Here is an 18728-nt window from a genome sequence, read left to right on the forward strand (position 1 = left end):
TATTGGGGGTATTCAGTTAATCACACTGATTATTTATATTTGGATATTGTTTTATGCCATAAGTTCTAACTTTTCCCAAGGTATACACAGACAGTGCTATTTGGGAAAAAAATCCCACAAGATTCGGAAATTGCCAGATCTATGGATACCACAGCTTATAAAATATATGCTGCTGTGTGTTTAAACAGGTCTGTGTGACACAGCTTTCATCTGGATCCTTCTGCTCAGTGTTCTGCCGTCAGCCTTAGCCAGATACAGTTTATCAGAGCCATCCCGGCCTCTCAAAGGGAAGGGAGAAAAATGGCTTCAAGACGTCCAACTCTGCCGTACGGAAAACACATGGAGATAAGGACTTTCTTACAGTTGTGTCCTTTCCACCATAATCCTCCTTTGCTCATAGTCTATTTTATCTTGCAGGCACAGAAGTAGAGTAAGGATCGTTAACACATAGATTTGGAACAAAACAGCCCAGGTTTAAATTCTGGTTCCTCATCTATTAACTCTGTGAGTTTGGAGACATCCACCCACCCATCCATCCATCTGTCCATCTGTCCATCCATTCATCCATCCCCCCAATCCATCCATCTATTCCTCCATCCAAAAATGTGCTAAACACTCTACTGTAAATCTTGGGATCAGGCTACTAATGATCAAATCGGGAAGACAGGAGATTGTCCTTTTGAAAATTAAATAAGGTAACACTGGAAACACATTTTCTCTGTGACAGACATGACTCAGTGTTCATTAAGGGGTCGCCAGGGCTATCATAGTTGCAGCAAAACAGGCAAAAACACCCTAAAATAATTCTCAGTAGTTCTAGTATATTTTAATCTTTCTTTTCAGTTTTCTCTACCGTGTATTATTTTAGGCTGCTATTATCTAATCGTTGCTTGCCTTTTCAAGCCGTTCTCTTCTGTGTCCCCCAGCTGTCTTGCCGATGGCCACCAGGCTAATCTTCCTCATGCAATTTTATGTCACCACTTTCCCTATCAAATATTTGCAACTCCCCTTTGTCTACGGTCCTCAGGCCAGATTCTTTCTGATTTTTAAGACCCAACATTTTTGGGCCTTACCTCACCTTTCCAAACTTGTGTTCACATTTTTTTCCTACTCCGTCTGGCCCGACTGCTTTTCACCTTTGCTCCTGAAATTCTCCTTGCCAAGAATGTTCCACCAGTATAGCTCTCTATTTTCAAAATGCGACATACTCTTTAAGACCAAATATCACAACCTACTTAAACCCTTGCTAGTCTAATCCAGCCTGATGGTAGCTCCCAGGAAGAACTTACTAAGCTCCAGGCACTCAGTGAAGCCTTCCGTAACTCTGCAGTTACTATTACAGTTCAACACCACAGACTTTGTTTTATGGGATGTGAAATCCAGCATGAAATCTATCAACCAAAATTTGATCCCACATGTGGCTCCCAAATCCGGTTTTATAGCTCTGCAAGACATCCTGATGGTGATCTTTGCAATGAATATTTATTGGTCTCTGTATTAAAAGCTATAATATTCCTTATTATTCTGGGCCTACAATAGGCAGTTAATAAATATTTAAAAATTTAATTACCAACCTTTTAAACTCATCACATTACATTGATTTTATAGAAGAGTGCTCCTGATATAAATAATTTGCTTATATTGACATTCATATCATAAATCATATTTTAACTGATTCTATTACATAAGAAAGCTTTTACACTAACCATAGTAAGCATAAGGGGTTTTTTTATTGTTATTGTTTAAATTCTATGAGTAGTATTTCTTGGAATTTTACTTCAGGACTAACATCTCCAAGGACATAGTTTTTCAATTCACCGGAAAACAATTTGGTGTATTAACTCGGATTTGCCATCTCAGTAACATTTTTGCCTTAGAGGGTTTTAAATGTTCCTTTTTTTTTTAAGTTTGGATGATGAAATATCAAAAGACCTCTTAAACACAGTTGAGGAAGGACAAACTTCTCTATCGCTCCCAGGCTGCCCGTTTCCATATTAGATCCATTCCAATTTGGAGAAAATAGTCATCAGACCAGTTTTACTTTTACACCTGTCATAAGCACTTACTTTAATGGACATTTATTTTTATCCCCACCAATTATTTGTTAGGTCATGCTCAGTATTAAAAGCAGTTTTCAGGATTAGTCAATATAGCCTAAAAGAGGCACTGAAGTGAAAAGAAAACAGTTCCCACCCACATCTATGCTTTGCTTTGTAACCTCCATTCATTCTCGCTCCTCCTCCTTTCTTTATAACGCCATTGAAAGGCGGTATATAGCCCATTGTTAGTTCCATTCTACTCATAAATTAAATCCCTAAAACCTCTTGGCTCATTATCTCAAGAGTCAGTTCCAGAATATTAGGTTTACGGTGACTGTGTAATTTACTCGATTTGTACCTTTCACTAAGCAATGTTAGGAGTTCACGCGCATTTGTCGGTTAAAAATTGTGAGACGAGCAATCATTATTTAAAAGCAAATGTCAGTAGATTACTCCAGAAGAGAATGGGATGACAAGAATGTTGAATGTAAAGCAAACAGCTGAACGGTTTATACCATAAACAACTGAACTCAAGCAGCTCGGTTAGCGTTGTGACCCGATTTGAAGCTTTGCTGGGTGTTAGTGAGTGTTCCTGATCTACATTCGCGCAGACAAGACTGCTCTGCTCTGAGCGGGAGTAATTACTGATAAGCCCACAGCAAATAGATGACAGGTATTTCTAAAGCTTCAGGTCTGCTCCTCAGCTCCCCCCTCACTGCACTTTAGGAAGAAGGCAAATCCCACCACCAACGACGCAAGAAAAGTCCTCGGAGATCTTGACAAGGTTGCAGCTGGAACTCCAGGCACAGATTTGTCTTCCTGATGAAACAAAAGCTGCAAGCCAGTGGCAAAGAGAGATGTCCAAAGCACTGGGGCCAAAGCATCAAGAATACTTGTTCTTTTGGCCATTGCCAACGCAACCATGTCTGCAGTCTTACTCCTGAGCAGCATTTATATCTCTGGAGAGGAGGAGTGGGCAGCAGTCAGGGGCTCAGACGTAGCTTGCCCTGCCCTTTATTGCTTCCCCTCCCCACCCCGGGTTGCCAGAGCCACTCAGCCAACTAGAAGGACATTTGCTGTAACGTGGGGTTGTAACGTAGTGTTGGGTAGATCTCCGGAAGTCTCTGGCAAAGTCATTTCTCTGCTGAATAGAAGAATACATGTTTCTCTTCTTTCTAGGAATGGCCCAAAGCACATAGGCTTCTGGGTCTCCTAAGACAGGTTGCCAGGGATCATCGGTACTTCTCTGCTCAAGTCTGGTCTTGTAACATTTCACAGGGGTGCACAGAGATTGTTACGGTGCAGGTTCTCCAACTTTCTTACTTATTAAAGTCCATGCCCCTTATGAAATGCAATCATAATCTAATGGTTTAATAACTTCATGCAGTAGTTCTCAAAGTATATTCCCCCATCTCCACCCCAATCAGCAACAGCAGCATCCCCTGAGAATTTGTCAGAAATGCAAATTTTCAGGCCCCACCATAGAATTACTGAAACAAACCCTACGGGGGGGGGGGGGGGGGGGGGGCCCAGAAACCTGTGTTCCAACAAGCCTTCCAGGGAATTTGGTTGCAGGCAAAACTGTGAGAAACACTGCCTTAGTCAGTAGTTAATTTAGTACTAGATTCCTAAGATGAGGGGTGTGAGAGTGTGTGTGTGTGGGGGGGGGGCTGGTATATGGAAACTCAGAGCTTAATGGAGGAGTTTTACATATTACTTATGTAATTTCATTTATCCATTACCTGTAGGAGGTAAGACACTGAAAGTATAATGGTAAAAGGTAATGTGGACCTTTACAAGAAGCATGGTGTCTCAGACAAACCCACTGATACCCATGCAACACAGGGGTTATCATCCAGGTAAATATGATGCTCTGTACTGGCACAGTTGAGAGTAATTCCACCTGGGAAATTTGTGGGGGGGGGGCTTTAAAGAAGTATAAAACCCTACCATGACTGGGCTTTGTTATATCCCTGGCACTGTTAAAACACTACATCCTTTTTATTTTTTTTTATTTTTATTTCTTCATTTGAGAGAAAGAAAGAGAAAGAGCAGGGGAGGGACACAGGGAGAGGAAGAAGGAGGCTCCCCACTGAGCAGGAAGCCTGACACAGGGCTGAATCCCAGGACTCTGGGATCATGACCTAAGCCAAAGGCAGATGCCTAACCAACTGAGCCACCCAGGTGCCCCAACATCTTTTCTTACTTAACTTTCCCCAAATTTTTCCTATCTTCCTATTACACAACAAGGAACCAAAGCTCAAAAAGAGGGTCAGTAATATGTGAAACATTTGTGCTCTTTCTACAGCTAATGATCTGAACTAAGACCCGAGGATCGTACCTTGACCCTGGCAGTCATGGAGGCTGTGAGTGGTGTGTACTATTACTATTTGGACTGTGATTCTGGGCACAGGGAAGGTGAAATTCCTATGTTGATGGGGTGGCCTGAGAAGGCCTCTCTGGCCTTTTCCCTAGAGGCTAGTGAGAAACCCATGAAGAATTTATGCACAGATGAACTCTGGTATGTACGGAAAGTGAAATCTGAAAGCAGTGACCTGTGTTCTCCATTCTATTCTGCATCTACTTCTCAAGCTGTTGACCTCTCTGGTTAAATTCTGAACTCTGGCTCTTTGAGGCTCAGATCTTATGTCTTCTGATAATATTGCCACCTGAATCTGGGGGCTTCTCTAAACCTAAATGAGCCCCATAGGTCTATGGCTATCTTAGAATAAATCTACAAGGCTCAATGCCTTCAATTAGGGATCTCATCACGTGGGGAGAAGGTAGTGAAAAAATGGGAACTGGGCAAGAACATGGAACTGAACCTCGGGTCACAAATAGTATTATCCTTGGGTCAACATCCGGACTTCATCTTTCAATGGTCTTTTTACGTACCCAAACAACTTATTTTTTAATACCTTATAGGACAGAGATTTCAAGCTTGATAATATTTGGACAACTAAAGACTGAGAAACACATTCACATTTTAAGGTACGTGCTCAGATGAAAAACAGGAAGGCTTTTATCTCCTCACTTCCCAGGCTATTAAGTATTTCACTTTTATAATAATCACAAGGTAAGGCAACCCTGCCGGTCACAGACTCTGGGGTCAGAAGGACAGCATTTGACTACTGACTTCATTATTATTATTGTTGTTTTTTGATTTTTAAAATATCATTATTTATTAGCAATGTTCCCTAAAGTAAATTAGTCAACCTGTCCATTCTGCTATTTCGTTATCATTTGTGAAAACAGTTACAAATAGAAGTTTTCCTACTGGGATGCTTGAGAGTTAAATTTATGTTTAGAATTAAAAAATTATAAGTTGGTTTTTGTTGTAGTCGGTATGATGATTAGCTAGAAAACAACAATACCTTCAATTCATGGTTTAATTTCTGTGGTTTTAAGATTCAGTTTTTCAAGGTACCAATTCAATGTTCACTCAATGATATTTTTTGCATTTTATTTTATTTCTATTTTTTAAATTTAATTTTATTTTTTCAGTGTTTCAAGATTCATTGTTTACACACCACACCATTCAATGATTTTTAAGACTATAATGTGGCAATATATTGTTTCAAATGTTCTATCTTGTTTCCTTTCGTTTCATCTCGCAACTTAAAAAAAGAACAATTTTATATAAGGGATTTTTCTGCTTTATAAATCTATGATTAATCGTATGTAGTCTTTTTATACAATAAACCCAAATACTGAAGAACAAGTAAGGAGAAATAGCAAGAAAAAAAATCAGCACCCCGTCTGGAACCATGGGCTCATCGTTACCACATGGCTACTGGGCACTCTTGATGCACGAAGAACAATTTTCCAGACAGCCCCAAAAAGGGTATTTTCATGACCTGTTGACTTCAAGTTGTGGTAGGATTCGAAGCTCAGCATGGTGGGAAACAAAGAAAGCTAGCATAAGGGCTGGGAAACCCACCTTATCTCCTTCTTCTACTTCACAGAGTTTCTCCTCGGTTGCAGGATTAAAGACAGGAAATTTCTTGCCACTCACTGAATTATGCCACTCATTGTTTATGAAAATCTGTAGAGAGGGAGAGAAAGGAGGTAAACAAACCTTTAAATAGGCAACAAATTTGAGAAATTCTTTTATAAACTTAGAGCATTATAAAATGCCTATGTGAGGCCAATTTAAAACCTTCACACACCTCTCCCTGACCCTGCAAGGAATTTTTGGCTGTTTGAGACATTTTACACAGCACACACACATGCGTGTGTGAGCGCACACACACATATTAAAATAAGGTAATACTTTGAAATTACACTGAGGTACCAGGTTATTTCAACCCTGGAAAATACAAACTGGAGAAAACCATATAGAAAAAGTGCTTTTATCCGAGTTTGAGGAAAGACCAGAGGCCTCAGTGGCTTTAATCTTCATTAATCTTAATTTTTCCCTTTAGATTCTGAGCGTCCTCCTGTTGGGCTGCTGGTGATTTGGTTTCGTAAGTGACTGTTTCCTGATCCTTTATTTTACTATTTTAAAGGTAGCGTGGAGGACAGTTTTAAAAGAAATTTGCTTAGAAAAAGAAAATTGGCTAATGACATGTTTTTACTGGCTGTTTCCAGGCATAAGGGTTTTATTCTTTTAAAGAGTTATCTAATCATTTATTTGTCCTCAGATTAAATCAGGTACTGGATTTTTTAATGATATCTAAGAGACATGCATCAAAGAGACAGAGGGATCTAGAAACATGGAATTTCGTTTTGTGTATAAACGAACGGAAATACTTAAACGTGTTAGTATGTCGTTTAAAAAGTCCTGAATTTCAACTTTCGCTGCCTTTAACTGCTCCTTCACTATGCAGCCTACTAGGGCTTTGAGATGTCATTCATTCAACTTTTAATGCAGTAAAAATATTTTACAAAGTTTAATTAAGAAGTACTGCTTTTGTGGTAAAGAAAATTATGTTTTGTTTCTGGTAAAAGCTAGAATTTCTTCCCCCTCCTGTTATTTCATTATTTTTGGTTTACTCTCCTTTTTCTTACTTATTTTTGAACTATAAATATTATCGTAAGTATGCTATTGAACTTTATGTATTACCATTTTCTGTTGGATTTCTTGTTACACTGTGAATTAGTTGATGCAATTGTGAATCACAGGTAGTTGATAAGTGAAGGGGGACATCTGCCCTGCATTTTTTTACATTTATCTTAATTCAGACACCTCCCCTTACTTGATACTTAAAGATAAATTATTAATAGGCCACTGAGGGACAAAGTATTGAAATATGGCCCCTCTCCCCCACCAAGGTTTAAATTTGCTGCTATACTAAACAACAGTTGGCTATTAAAAGTTCCCCGGTGGCGGCTAGCAAGATTATACATTTTTAGTTTAATTACTTTTATTACGCATATTTGAAATAACAAGTCTTTAAATTAACCTGTGAGTTTATACTAACTCAGTTATTATATTGAATAGTGTCCATAAATATCCAGAGCTAACTATCCAGAGCTAAATATCCAGTCACATTCATGAAATGTGTATTACCCTGTATCCCTAAATGCTTAAGTAGAATTAATTCTATATTCTGTCATTTACAACATTACTTAGACAGACAGCCTGTTCTCCAAAATATTTCCCTGCTCTGCTAAACTTCCATCACCAAACTTGTCACTTTTTTAAAAAGTCATTTTTAAAATGTGTGCCCTCTCTCCTAGGCCGTAAGCTTGGTAAGACAAGGTCAAGGATGATGTTTGTTTGGCTTTCTGGTTTATCCTCAGTGTCCAGCACAGTCCCAGCCCTCGAGTGATTTTCAGCTCCATCATGAATTCTTGAATAAATAACTTAAAATCGATTCGAAGAACCTACAATCCAGTAGCTACCCATGGGTAAGATCTATAATGTTCTGCACATGGACACACTATGATATTTGTGATTTGCTGAAAAAAAAAAAAAAAAAAAAAAACCGAAGGGAAGGATAAGCCTTCTTATTTGCCTATTCACACCGATACAGTTACTCTTGCGTCCAAACAGCATCAAGTCAGTATTCAGAGGAGCTCACAAAATTATAGTGCTAGCCAGGAATCGATAGGAAGAAGATGGGAGTGTGAGTAAATAAAGGGGAGGGGGTGCAGAGCCGCTGAGATGAGGAGACTAGATGTCCAAGGACACATATGTGGGGGTGTGGGAAAGGATAATGGGATACAGATGAAAACCGTACAATTCCCATTGTCCTTCAAGAAAAACATGTTGGCATCTGAGTTCAACTTGAAGAAAGATAAATTCAGATTAAAATACTGACTCGCTCAACGTCTCTTAGGGTGAATCAGCATTCCAGCTCTCGCAAACACGTTTTGCAGAATCCTATAATTAGGCTTGAGGCAAGTGTTTTCCTTTATGCGTCTCTAGCCCTTCCTTTTTTATACTTTCTTCCCAAAGGCTGGCTGTGAAATATCTGAATCGACATGTTCCAAACACAGTTCAGGGTCGTCTCAGCTTTATGCTGCTCTTGACTCCAGACTACAGTTCTATAGTTTGCACATTCTCTCCCTCCCTCCCTCCCTCCCTCCCTCCCTCTCTCTCTCTCTCTCTCTCACACACACACACACACACACACACACACACACAAACCAACAAAACAAAAAACAAACACAAAAAACTCCCTGTTCTTCCTCTGCTTAATTGAAATTTAACACGCCCCCACTCCCCACTATCATAATCTTCCTAAGCCAACCCAATGCACATTTTGGACGCTCCTCAGAACACTTAGGTGGTTCTCCTAAGCATACGGGGCCCCATCGTGCTTTTCCAAATTTTATTTTATTTCCTCAGTTCAGCTTCTACTTTGGCCTTATTCGACTGTCTCCAACACCATGTCCTTCTGCTCCACACCTTTATTCATGCTGTTCCTCAGACTGGAGTTTCACTGTTTCCTTCTACTCATTCTTGAAGTCTTGCTTCAAATGTCACCTCCTTGTGAAGATTTCACTAATCGGTCCAATTGGATTTAACCTTTTATTCCCCCCCCCCCCCGCTCTTTCCTGACACAGCCTTTTGTATCTTGCTATTAAGTTACTTATTATGTTCTGCCAAATAGTAAATACTTGAGACATCCGGAAGATACTGTGGGGAAGTATGAGAGAGTGAGCCCTTGCCCTCAAGGGGCTCATAATCCAAGGAGAGAGTGTATTCACATCAAGATCGGCCCATAAAGAATTGAAGGTTGTATGTAGGGTAAAAACCAAAGCAGTGCTTTTCATCAGGACACTGCGGAGTGAAACCCACAGAAAGGCAGGCAATGGGCCAGAAGAAAGCATCCTTGAAAGATGGTATTGGATTGATGGAGAGAGAAAACGAGCAAAGGAAGGGAATGCTCTTGGGATACATAAAACACAGGGAAGAGATGAGCCCCACGGAGAGAGTTAATGGAAACAAGTCATAGATCAGTGTCGACGATGAAAGGAAGCCAGTTCGTGGTGAATCTCGATCCTGAGTGAGATGGCTGGACTCTATTTTGGATGTGGTAAGGGCATGACAGGATCAAATGGATGTTTGAGGGATGTTGACGTGAATGTACCCAAAATGGATTTGAAGAGGGGAGACCAGAATCCTGGGAGATTAGCCGGGAGACCATCTTCACATTCCAGGCATGCGTTCGTTCATAAGGCTTGAGAGTGGACGGAGTGAGAGGGCAGTAGAGGCTGCAGTTTACAAAATGTATGCGTTCTCCCCTGAACAGAAGCCTTTCAGCATAAGAATAGAACATGGCGTAGTGACATGACCAAGGTGGTTGTGAGGGCCAAGCGTCGCACCTTCCTTTTCTTCCCTTAGCTGTGGAAAAGTGTTTTGGTAAGAACTACCTTAATGATCTTTTTTTGTTTGTTTTAATTTTGTGGGCTTTACATTTGACATTTGCCTTTCAGCTAACTGTGTGACCAAACATTTGTGAATAATCATCCTTCCTGTTATCTAAAATGGTTATGTGGAGAAGTGTAGACTAATGGATGTTTGGTATAATCATTATGAAACCTATTTGAGGCCTGTTGAAATGATCTATCATGGTAACAACCTCATTTTCCATTTTCTGTTTGTCTTTAGCAACTTTAGAGGGAAAGGGATCATCCCAAAGAAGTAAAAAAAAAAAAAAAAAATCTTGGGTTCCATTTAACTACTATATGAACTACATTCTACTTATGAATTTCACAGTCAGGATACTTCTGAATAATATATGTACACTGGACCTCAGCTTAAAGTTCATAATATTGATTGGGAATTATAGAATCCTATGCATGCTCTTAGATGTCATGTGCTTCTTATTGGGGGAAACAATCAATGAGCGTTGAGGGAACTTAAAAATTGATTTTTTACTCTTTAAATTTTAGATATGCCAGCTTTAAGGGACACATCATGACCTTTGATTTAAAAAGAAAAAAAGGCAGTTTCCTGACTTTAGTTTAATGTCCAAGAATAAGTCATAATTTTGAGGGGGGGGGGAACCTTTCCAGAATAAAAATGATTATGTCTTTATGTGATTGGCATAAAGCCACAATTCTAAATAAATAAGCCCTTTCCTCAAAATATTTCTGGCTTGGATCAAGCTGAATTTAACTAATAGGCAAAATAGAACCTATTAGCTTTGCCTGTTGGTGTAAGATTTTGGACCTGTTGGCTTAAAGGAGAGAGACCCCTGACTCCCTCCAGTAGATATCCAGGGTGCCCTAAATTCACATCATCTCTTTGGGGCTGCAACAGGGCCAGTGGCTCTAGCTCATATAAGGGAAACTAGTGCTTTCTTGGTGGCAGAGAGATTTTTTGACAGATCACATTTTCAGTGCACAGAGGATTTGTTTTAAGATATGCCAAGGGGGAGGAAGGTGACAGAATTCCCCATATTATGTCTCCTGTGTGAATTTTGAGACCTGAGATCCTGGGGCACAGCATGTGGAGTGATGGGATGGACAAGAAGGGTTGTGTGCTGTAAACATGTAAAACTTTTCTCAGCATCAAGCACTTAAGAGTACCAAAGACTTTGGGGGAGGGGCTTAGAGAACAAGATGGGGGATGAATAATGAGAGGCTGAACTAAAGTCAGGGAGAGGTGTTAAACGTTTAAAAGAATCAAAGCTAGATCTCTGGCAACTCCGTTCATCCCAAACCCTGAGGCAGTAAAGCAAAATGCTAAGACTGAAAGTAAAAAAAAAAAAAAAAAAAAAAAAAAAAAAAAAAAAATCTAAAAGGAAATTAAGGAGGAAATAACAGATGGGAGGAAAATATTTAACTTGACCCAAAGGAATGAAAACAAAATGAGAGTGACCAAAATGAAAGTAGGAGAAATAAAATTTTCCTTTCATTTCTGTTTTATATTATAGTCTGACTTCAGTAACATGAATGTATACTCTTTTTCTTATTATTCGGAAAACCCTCAGCTCTTTCAACTAGGGAAAATAAAGATGCTAAGGCATGTCTGTTTTGAGCCACATCTTCACTATATCCCACCGATGACAAAAATACTTGTCAAGGATCTCTTATGTCATGCATACCCTGTATCAAAGAGGTAAGATGTAGATGCCCCAGAAAGTTCTGCATATTTAGTGGCAAATAGCATAATTCAGTTATTTGTTATTTGTATTATTTCAATTTCTTATTAGGTATCAGGAAAACAGTGGAAATAGTCACATGATGGGCCCTGGGTGAGGAGTGGGTAGTTGTTCAGGCAAAGTTTTGCAATCTGTGATATTTGTCCAGATTCCTAGGAAGTAAATTTCCATGAACAATTTCAACATTACAACAAAGTCAGGAGGTACGGATATGATGATGTGTATGTAATATAAACTCAAATATGAAAAACACTACATCCCTTGCAAACAACAGTTGTGGGAGGTTTGGATACACACACGCACTCAAAACATAACAGTGTTCTGGAATCTGGGTTCACACAAATATCCACTTCTCTGATTTGTCGATGAGTAGTGGTTTTAATTACGAAGCAACTATTGTTCCTGTTTTCTTGAACATGGCTCTGTGCTGCTACTTAAATCTAGTAAATATATAAGTTATTTGGCCACAATTATACTAGCGTCATGAAAACCCAAACCACCACCACCACCACTGCCACCCCAAGCCAGGTAATTGCTACTCTGAGACCAGTATATCACCATTTATCAATGTCTGTACTCCCATGAGGTTTCCTCTATGCAGATGTGTACTACATCATTCTACAGATTATACATGCCATTTCAGAAGCATTACCTTAACTTTTGGTTCAGTTCCTCTTCAGAGGAGCTGTTTCCCATAAACCCTAAGAGTTTTCCCACCCAGCCCTCTCATTCTGGCAGGCAGTTAACAACGAATTCAGTAGGTGAAATCCAGTGTAGAGAAATCATGTGAACGCTTGGAGTAGTGAGACTCCTGACGAAATTGAGGTAATAGGATCTCTAGAGCATGGGTTATTTACTTTAGGATCGCTATTGATTAGGTTCCTTGAGGCAGGCAGGTGCCAGAGAACAAAAGAATTTGCCAAGACACTGGTCCTTGGAGATGAGCTAAAACATTGCATTTGTAGTAAAGGGTTACCTCTCAGGAAAAAATTCAGTGGTTGGTCCCACCATCCATTTGTGGCCACCATCTGGTTCCTGTTGGACTCGGGCACTCTCCAAAGGGGAAGGTAAGTGAATCTGACCTGGCTGGATGGGAATGGGTTTCTGAGAAAAGGAGGAAGTCTGGCCCCTAAGCAACTAGATGGTGGTGATTGCCGGTGAAAATGTGAGGTTGGCCCTAAACTACTGGACCTTTGCTGCTGGTCAACAGACCACTCTTGGAGTGGCATCAGCAGAATGTGGAAGTCTGTGAGACATGCAGAATCTGGTACTTCACCTCAGGCCAAGAGAATCAGAATTTGCATTTCAACCAGAACCATTCCTGATTCGCCTGCATATTCAAATTCGGAAAGTGCTTCTCTAGAGTATCTTCTCTCTGTTGGACCATCTGTCTGGAGATCTAGTGCCCAGACCATACCTCTTTTCTCATCATCCAAATTTCGACTCTCTCAATCAGAGTAAGGGATGAATGATACAAAGGAAGCAATAGGTATGAAATCACTTGTTACAGACAATCCGGTAGGATTCGACTACTACCAACGTGTTTAGTGTGCGCCTCCTAAGGCTGTGGGACCTGGAGCAAATCACCTCACATCTCTGAACTCAGGTTCCTCAGCTTTAAAATGGGACACTACTAACATGTTCTAACTCTCTTCCAGTGGCTCATTATGAGCCTCAGATGAGATGAGTAGATGAAAGCAGTTTTAAACTACGGGAAGCATTGCAAGTATTTATTCCAGTACATTGGGAGTGGAATCATTTGAGAACTGTAGGAGTCGTCTTGGGCAGTAGAGGGTTAAAAAGAGCCCACACCAAGGGCCTAATAAGCACTGGGCGTTTTCCACAAATTACTTCACTTAATTCGCAGGCCACTTTCCCAGGTAGTTATTATTATTCCCAATTTACAGACAGGGGAACTGAAACTCAAGGAGATTAGACGCTTGGCCAAGGTCATGGCATTAAATAAGTAGAAGGGCTGGAACTCGAAGCCTGGTTTGTCTTGTTAAGCCACTGTACCTCCCAGCCGTCCGGCTCTTTGTTCATCTGCTTCCAAACGAAAAGCAAACAAAATACTGCTTCAGTCCGAAGAGAGTTAAAATTGTTCCCTGAATGAAAGCAGTGCCTCTGCACCACCGGCTTGGTTTTGGGCGTAAGTCCTGCCTTGTTTGAAGCACCCCTTGGTGTGGTTTCCCTCCCACAAAATCCACCAGCAAGTCTGGCCACAGCTTCTATCTCCAGCCTCCGCTGGTCTGTTCTTCGCCTCTCTCACTTTACGACAGCCGGGACGACTTTACTACACTCGTGGCAGTCCTTTGGATAATTCTGTGAACACAGCAGGCTCTTGCCTGCAAACATTTTTGCATGTGCCGTTATCCTGGATATTTGTCTCCCTGCCCCTTCTCAGCTCTCCAGGGTCACTTTGTGCTCTGCATCCTTCAGGCTCCCCTTCAATGTTCCTTTCTTAAAGAACCCTTCCCTAAAAGCTCATGGAAAGAAAGCTCTTCCCCCTCATTTCTCAGCTTTCAGTTGTCCTTTCTTTAGCATTTATCATAATTTATGATTCAAGTATGCACATATTTGCTTGTTTTCTTCACCTTCCAGGGACATAAGCTCCCTAAACCCTATTAGCCTTCTTCTACCATATGACCAAGCACAGCGTGGTTATTCAGTGACTTGTTAACTATATGGAAGGAAAAACAGGAGATGGGAGTGAAGAGAATGGGGTATGGGAAATGTACGTGGCCTGAATTTGTTTGCTGTAAGAATCTAAAACGGCGATAATGGGGCCTAGTGCATAGTATGCCATGATTCATCATTTTTCCCTATCAAAAAGATATCTTTAACAGCAATGTATTAAACAACCTTATCAGAAATCTAGGAAAGGAATCTCTTACTCCAACCAAAAGTTACTCTGCAGGAATTGAGAAAACATAGTTCCCATAGAAATGGCACATCTATTTCCAAATCCTCTACACCACTGCCTCTCCCAGCCCAAACCCCACCTTTTCAGTAAAACCAGAATGTCTGTTTGCTTCCAGCCTTCCTTATTGTTCTCCTCTTTTTCTAAGTTGGCCACCAACTTCTTCCTGGTGGCCTGGGAACAGCTGAGTGGCAGCTGGAAAGCCTCATAGTCATGTCCCCTCCAGTAATCAGGAATGGACAAATGAGAGTCAAAATAAACAAGGACAGAATAAGATTCCAGAAAGTCCACGTCCCCATGTAACAACACTGATCTTAGACAAGCCACTTGGTGTGAGAGTTCAGACCGCCCCCATTCGAAGTCTAGTTTTGTCACTTTCTAGCTGTATGATTTAAGGCAAGTTACTTAGCCACTCTGGTCCTCAGTCTCCTCATCTATAAAACAGGAGGAGGAAACTCCCCATAGGGTTATCATGAGAAGTAAATAGAGTCATTGCAAATAAGCAGTCACTGCTAAAGAGGAAACACAATAAATTTTAGCTATAATTATTTCCTGAGTGTATGGACCTGAGTCTGTCAGTTTATGAAATGTCATTAGCATATGAAAATCTTTTCTAGAAGGAACATCTTATTGTTCAATGAGTTAAGTTTAGGAGTTAAGTTAAATATGTTGGGGGTTTTAATCCTGAGAAAGCTTGTCTTCTTGAATTTTCTGTTTTTCTTTTTTTTATTAAGGTAAAAAACAAAACAAAACAAAACAAAACAAAAAAAAAAACTGTTGTAAAGGGAGAATGGAAAACAAAGTTACCGAATCCTTTAAGATAAAATTTTTGATCCCTGAAATCCTGGATAAACTCTCAGAACTTCACACCAATGAAATCTTTGTCAGGTAGGGCACGACTGTGCAAGAAAGAATGGCAGGAAAACTAGAAGAAAAGAACGAGATGAGAGGAACACTCATGAAGAGATAGGTCTTGGAAAGAGGATTAAAAGAGGATTCTGGAAAATTGGAAAGAATTCAGAAAAATAAATAGGACCAGGGCAGCCAGTGTTAATCAATCACTTCCCATGGGCTAGGCATGATTTCAAATGGTTTATATGCATTAAAACTCATTTAATGCTTTCATCCACCCTAGGAAATTAGGACCTTTATTATTCGCATTTTATACATAAGGAAACCAAGGCAGAGAAAGGTAATGTAGTTTGCCCAGTGATCACATAAGTTTTGAAGCAGCTCTTCATTTAAAGGCTCAGTAAAATGGATGAGCTGGCAGATGCGGGATTCATTTAGAGCTGGGAAGGGGGAAAAACAACCCTAGAAATGGGATCCAAGTTTATGTGGATTTATAATGATGTGATTGAGGTTTTAAATCCTAAAAACATTTGTATCATTTTAGAAACTATTTCTTAACCTTATCTCTGTTTTATCCACCCAACAACAATAAAAACATAATCAGACTGTACTAGAGAATAAGTTATAAAAGATGTGTAACAATGACTTCTTTTGTTTGGGTGAAAAGCAGTCTCAAATTTGAGAGCATGTAGTTCTACCATAGCTATAGTAATTTTTCGTTATCAACCCTGCTTGGCTCTTCCCTCCTCCTTGCCCCAACGACCAATATATTTCTAGTGGTAATAATGAAGGACATTAACATAGTAAGAGAAAAATAATACAGAGTTTAGGGGCCGGCCATAGAGGAGAATTCCACAGACACTATAAAATCCTTGCTTACTTGGTTTGCAACCAGGAAACTTAGTGAATAACTGTCATTTTTCCAACCCCTTTTGCAAGTGCAAATCCAATACAATTCTTCAGTGGGGCATAGTAAAAAGCAAATGCAAAGGCACTTGAAAAAGCTCCCCATTTAGATTTAATTACATACATAACTGGTGTCCTCCCAAGTATGAAAACGCTGTAACCAATAAATCAGACAATAAAATGCTATCTGAGCAGAACAGATTTATAGAGATTCACTCACTTGCATTGGGTGTTTCTACCCCGAAAGTTCCTAAACGCAAAAGCAAATGGTTGCTTTTTGAATGGTGCCTTCTTTTCAACACTTAGGTCCATCATTCTCCTTAGAGGGTGTTATTGTCTAATGGCTTTGAAGTGAACAGAAGATTCCAATCTTGAAACCATCTCTCTGTGTTAAAGGATCACTAGGTCTGTGTTCATATGCTAGATTTTAAGGACCATCTCATTTGTTCATTACTGTTTCTTACACGCTCAATTTATAGCTACCCAATGAAGCATAATTTAGTAGAGAGAATACTTCACTTTAGAGCTTCCTCAAGATACACGTAGAAGACTGCAAACTTCTGCAAAGCCAAATTTTTTAAAATGTGACATTCAGACTACCACAATATCTTTCCAAGTAGTATCACAGTAAAAAAGAAAAGACTCTGTAGTAATAGTAATGAGATAATTTTCAGTCTTTGCCAATGATTTTGACGTTTATGAAATGCATTCTTAAATGTGCCTGCTTTAGATTGAAATTTCTTGTGAATGACCAATTTGGAGTAAGAAAGTTGGGAAGACTGGAGTCTTGACATCTTTTCAGGCAAACCTTTGCCAAGGGCAAATTGTTGGAGGGTATGGACTCATCACATTTTCCATGTTCTCATTTGGAATAAAATTAAATGAATAAAAAATGTTTTCCTTTTTAATAAAACCTCATAAAGATAATACCTTACTATATTTTATTGCTGCTGACCAACCATGTTAAAGGCACAATCAGATCTCTGCAGACACTTTCCTAAGGAAAAGAACCAGTCAGCTGAGCAACTTCCTCATTTGTTGTGCTTATGAAAATGAAAATATAACTGACCTTAGGATTTCAAAACCATCCATGGTTACAAGTAAGGGAGTAAATAAATACTAGCGGGGCTTTCACTTTATCATGAAATTATATTGCTCCTGATTTTTCATTGGCTAATTCAGAAGGCAAAATGGCTCTTCCTGAGATGGAAGGGTTCCTTTCTTACCTTGCTTTCTGCTGCATACCATAAAACCAATTTTAAGTGATTTTGTTCAGATTGGTTTGTTTGCTTGTTTTATCTCTTTTCCTGGGAGTTCTAGACTCTGACAGGAAAGCAGGCATATAACCATGTGAAACAAAAGTTCAGGGATACTTTCGAACGGCTCAAATAGGATCCATTTCCTTGTTCTCCCTAGCGGGTGGATTTTTTAAGTCTGGATCTGGCTCCTGCTCTTGTTTCTCTAAATATTTATCAGTTAACAATTATGCATCTGCTTCAATGGCAACAAACTTGGCTGAAGAGAGAAGGAAAAATGCTTTCCTTGCCCCAAATAGGCTAAACAATGCAGGTCCATTTGGAGTTTTTGAAACAGGAGCTTTTGTCAAATTATCAGAGGTAAGTCCTTCGATTTTGACACTCACTAAACATATAGAAAAGTCATGTTACTTCAGCATGGGGTTTCTCCTTTTCTTAAAAAAAAAAAAAATCATTTCCAATTTGTTTGGCTCTTTCCAGTAAGCTTCTCTAGTAAGTACTTGCCTCTCATCATATATGCTGAGCAATGCTGAAGTTAATAGAACTGCATAGAAAAGTCCACTGAACCCTGGGGCAAGAACCCTTCACACAGAAGAGAATTCCTTTCACTTAGACATATTTTAAGAAATAAACTTATGAAACATTGCCTGATACGATTTAGAAATCATTTTTTGTTCAAGACACTAAACCCAAACCTGCATTTTGCAAGCCTTTTATTTTTGTATTTGCAAAGGGCTCGTTGCCCAAGTTTACTCACATTGACCTTTTATGCTTTCAGCACATGTCGTTTTCATAAACCTGAGAGGCAAAGCAGCAAATATAAATTGTACTAACCTTCGTATATTTATATGTCAAATTGGTGAGTGGGACAGGTAAGTCTGGCATGCCTGAGGACGACATTTCTGGTTCAGCTCCTGGAACACAGGTGACAGGCTCAGCGATTTGGTTCTGATAGAGCACTTGGCTTTATTTGTTCCTTTTTATCTGCACGGGCTAAGGTCTATTTGCATACCGGACTATGATTGGATGAACCAACTCAGAGCGAAAAGAAAACGACACTACTTATTTGTAACACCTAGGGCAGGAAGCCCTTGACTTTAAACTTAAATCCTTAAGAAACCAGCTCTCCAGCGTTTAAACTGCAGCTGGAGACAGGGCACTATTTGCAGACGAATTAATTTACAAAGCCGAAACC

General features: G+C 39.7%; 1 protein-coding gene across 2 annotated transcripts in view; it reads right to left on the reverse strand.

The window, feature by feature from the left end:
* Positions 1-18480, reverse strand: part of LOC111153535 (aldehyde dehydrogenase 1 family member A1) — a 52336-nt gene extending 33856 nt beyond the window's left edge. Inside the window, exons 1-2 of one of the 2 annotated variants that reach the window (XM_022512598.1) lie at positions 18368-18480; positions 5980-6084 (exon numbers count right to left, since the gene is read on the reverse strand). In XM_022512598.1, the coding sequence (XP_022368306.1) occupies positions 5980-6084; positions 18368-18433 (171 nt within the window). In that variant the 5' untranslated portion in view covers positions 18434-18480. Of the gene's footprint in view, positions 1-5979; positions 6085-6420; positions 6445-18367 lie in introns of those variants that run through there. The other variant, XM_022512599.1, reaches the window with a different exon arrangement.
* Between the last annotated feature and the right edge of the window lie 248 nt (positions 18481-18728).

Source organism: Enhydra lutris, unplaced genomic scaffold (genome assembly GCF_002288905.1).
Source record: "Enhydra lutris kenyoni isolate GAN:26980312 unplaced genomic scaffold, ASM228890v2 scaffoldscaffold33, whole genome shotgun sequence".
Taxonomy (NCBI): domain Eukaryota; kingdom Metazoa; phylum Chordata; class Mammalia; order Carnivora; family Mustelidae; genus Enhydra; species Enhydra lutris.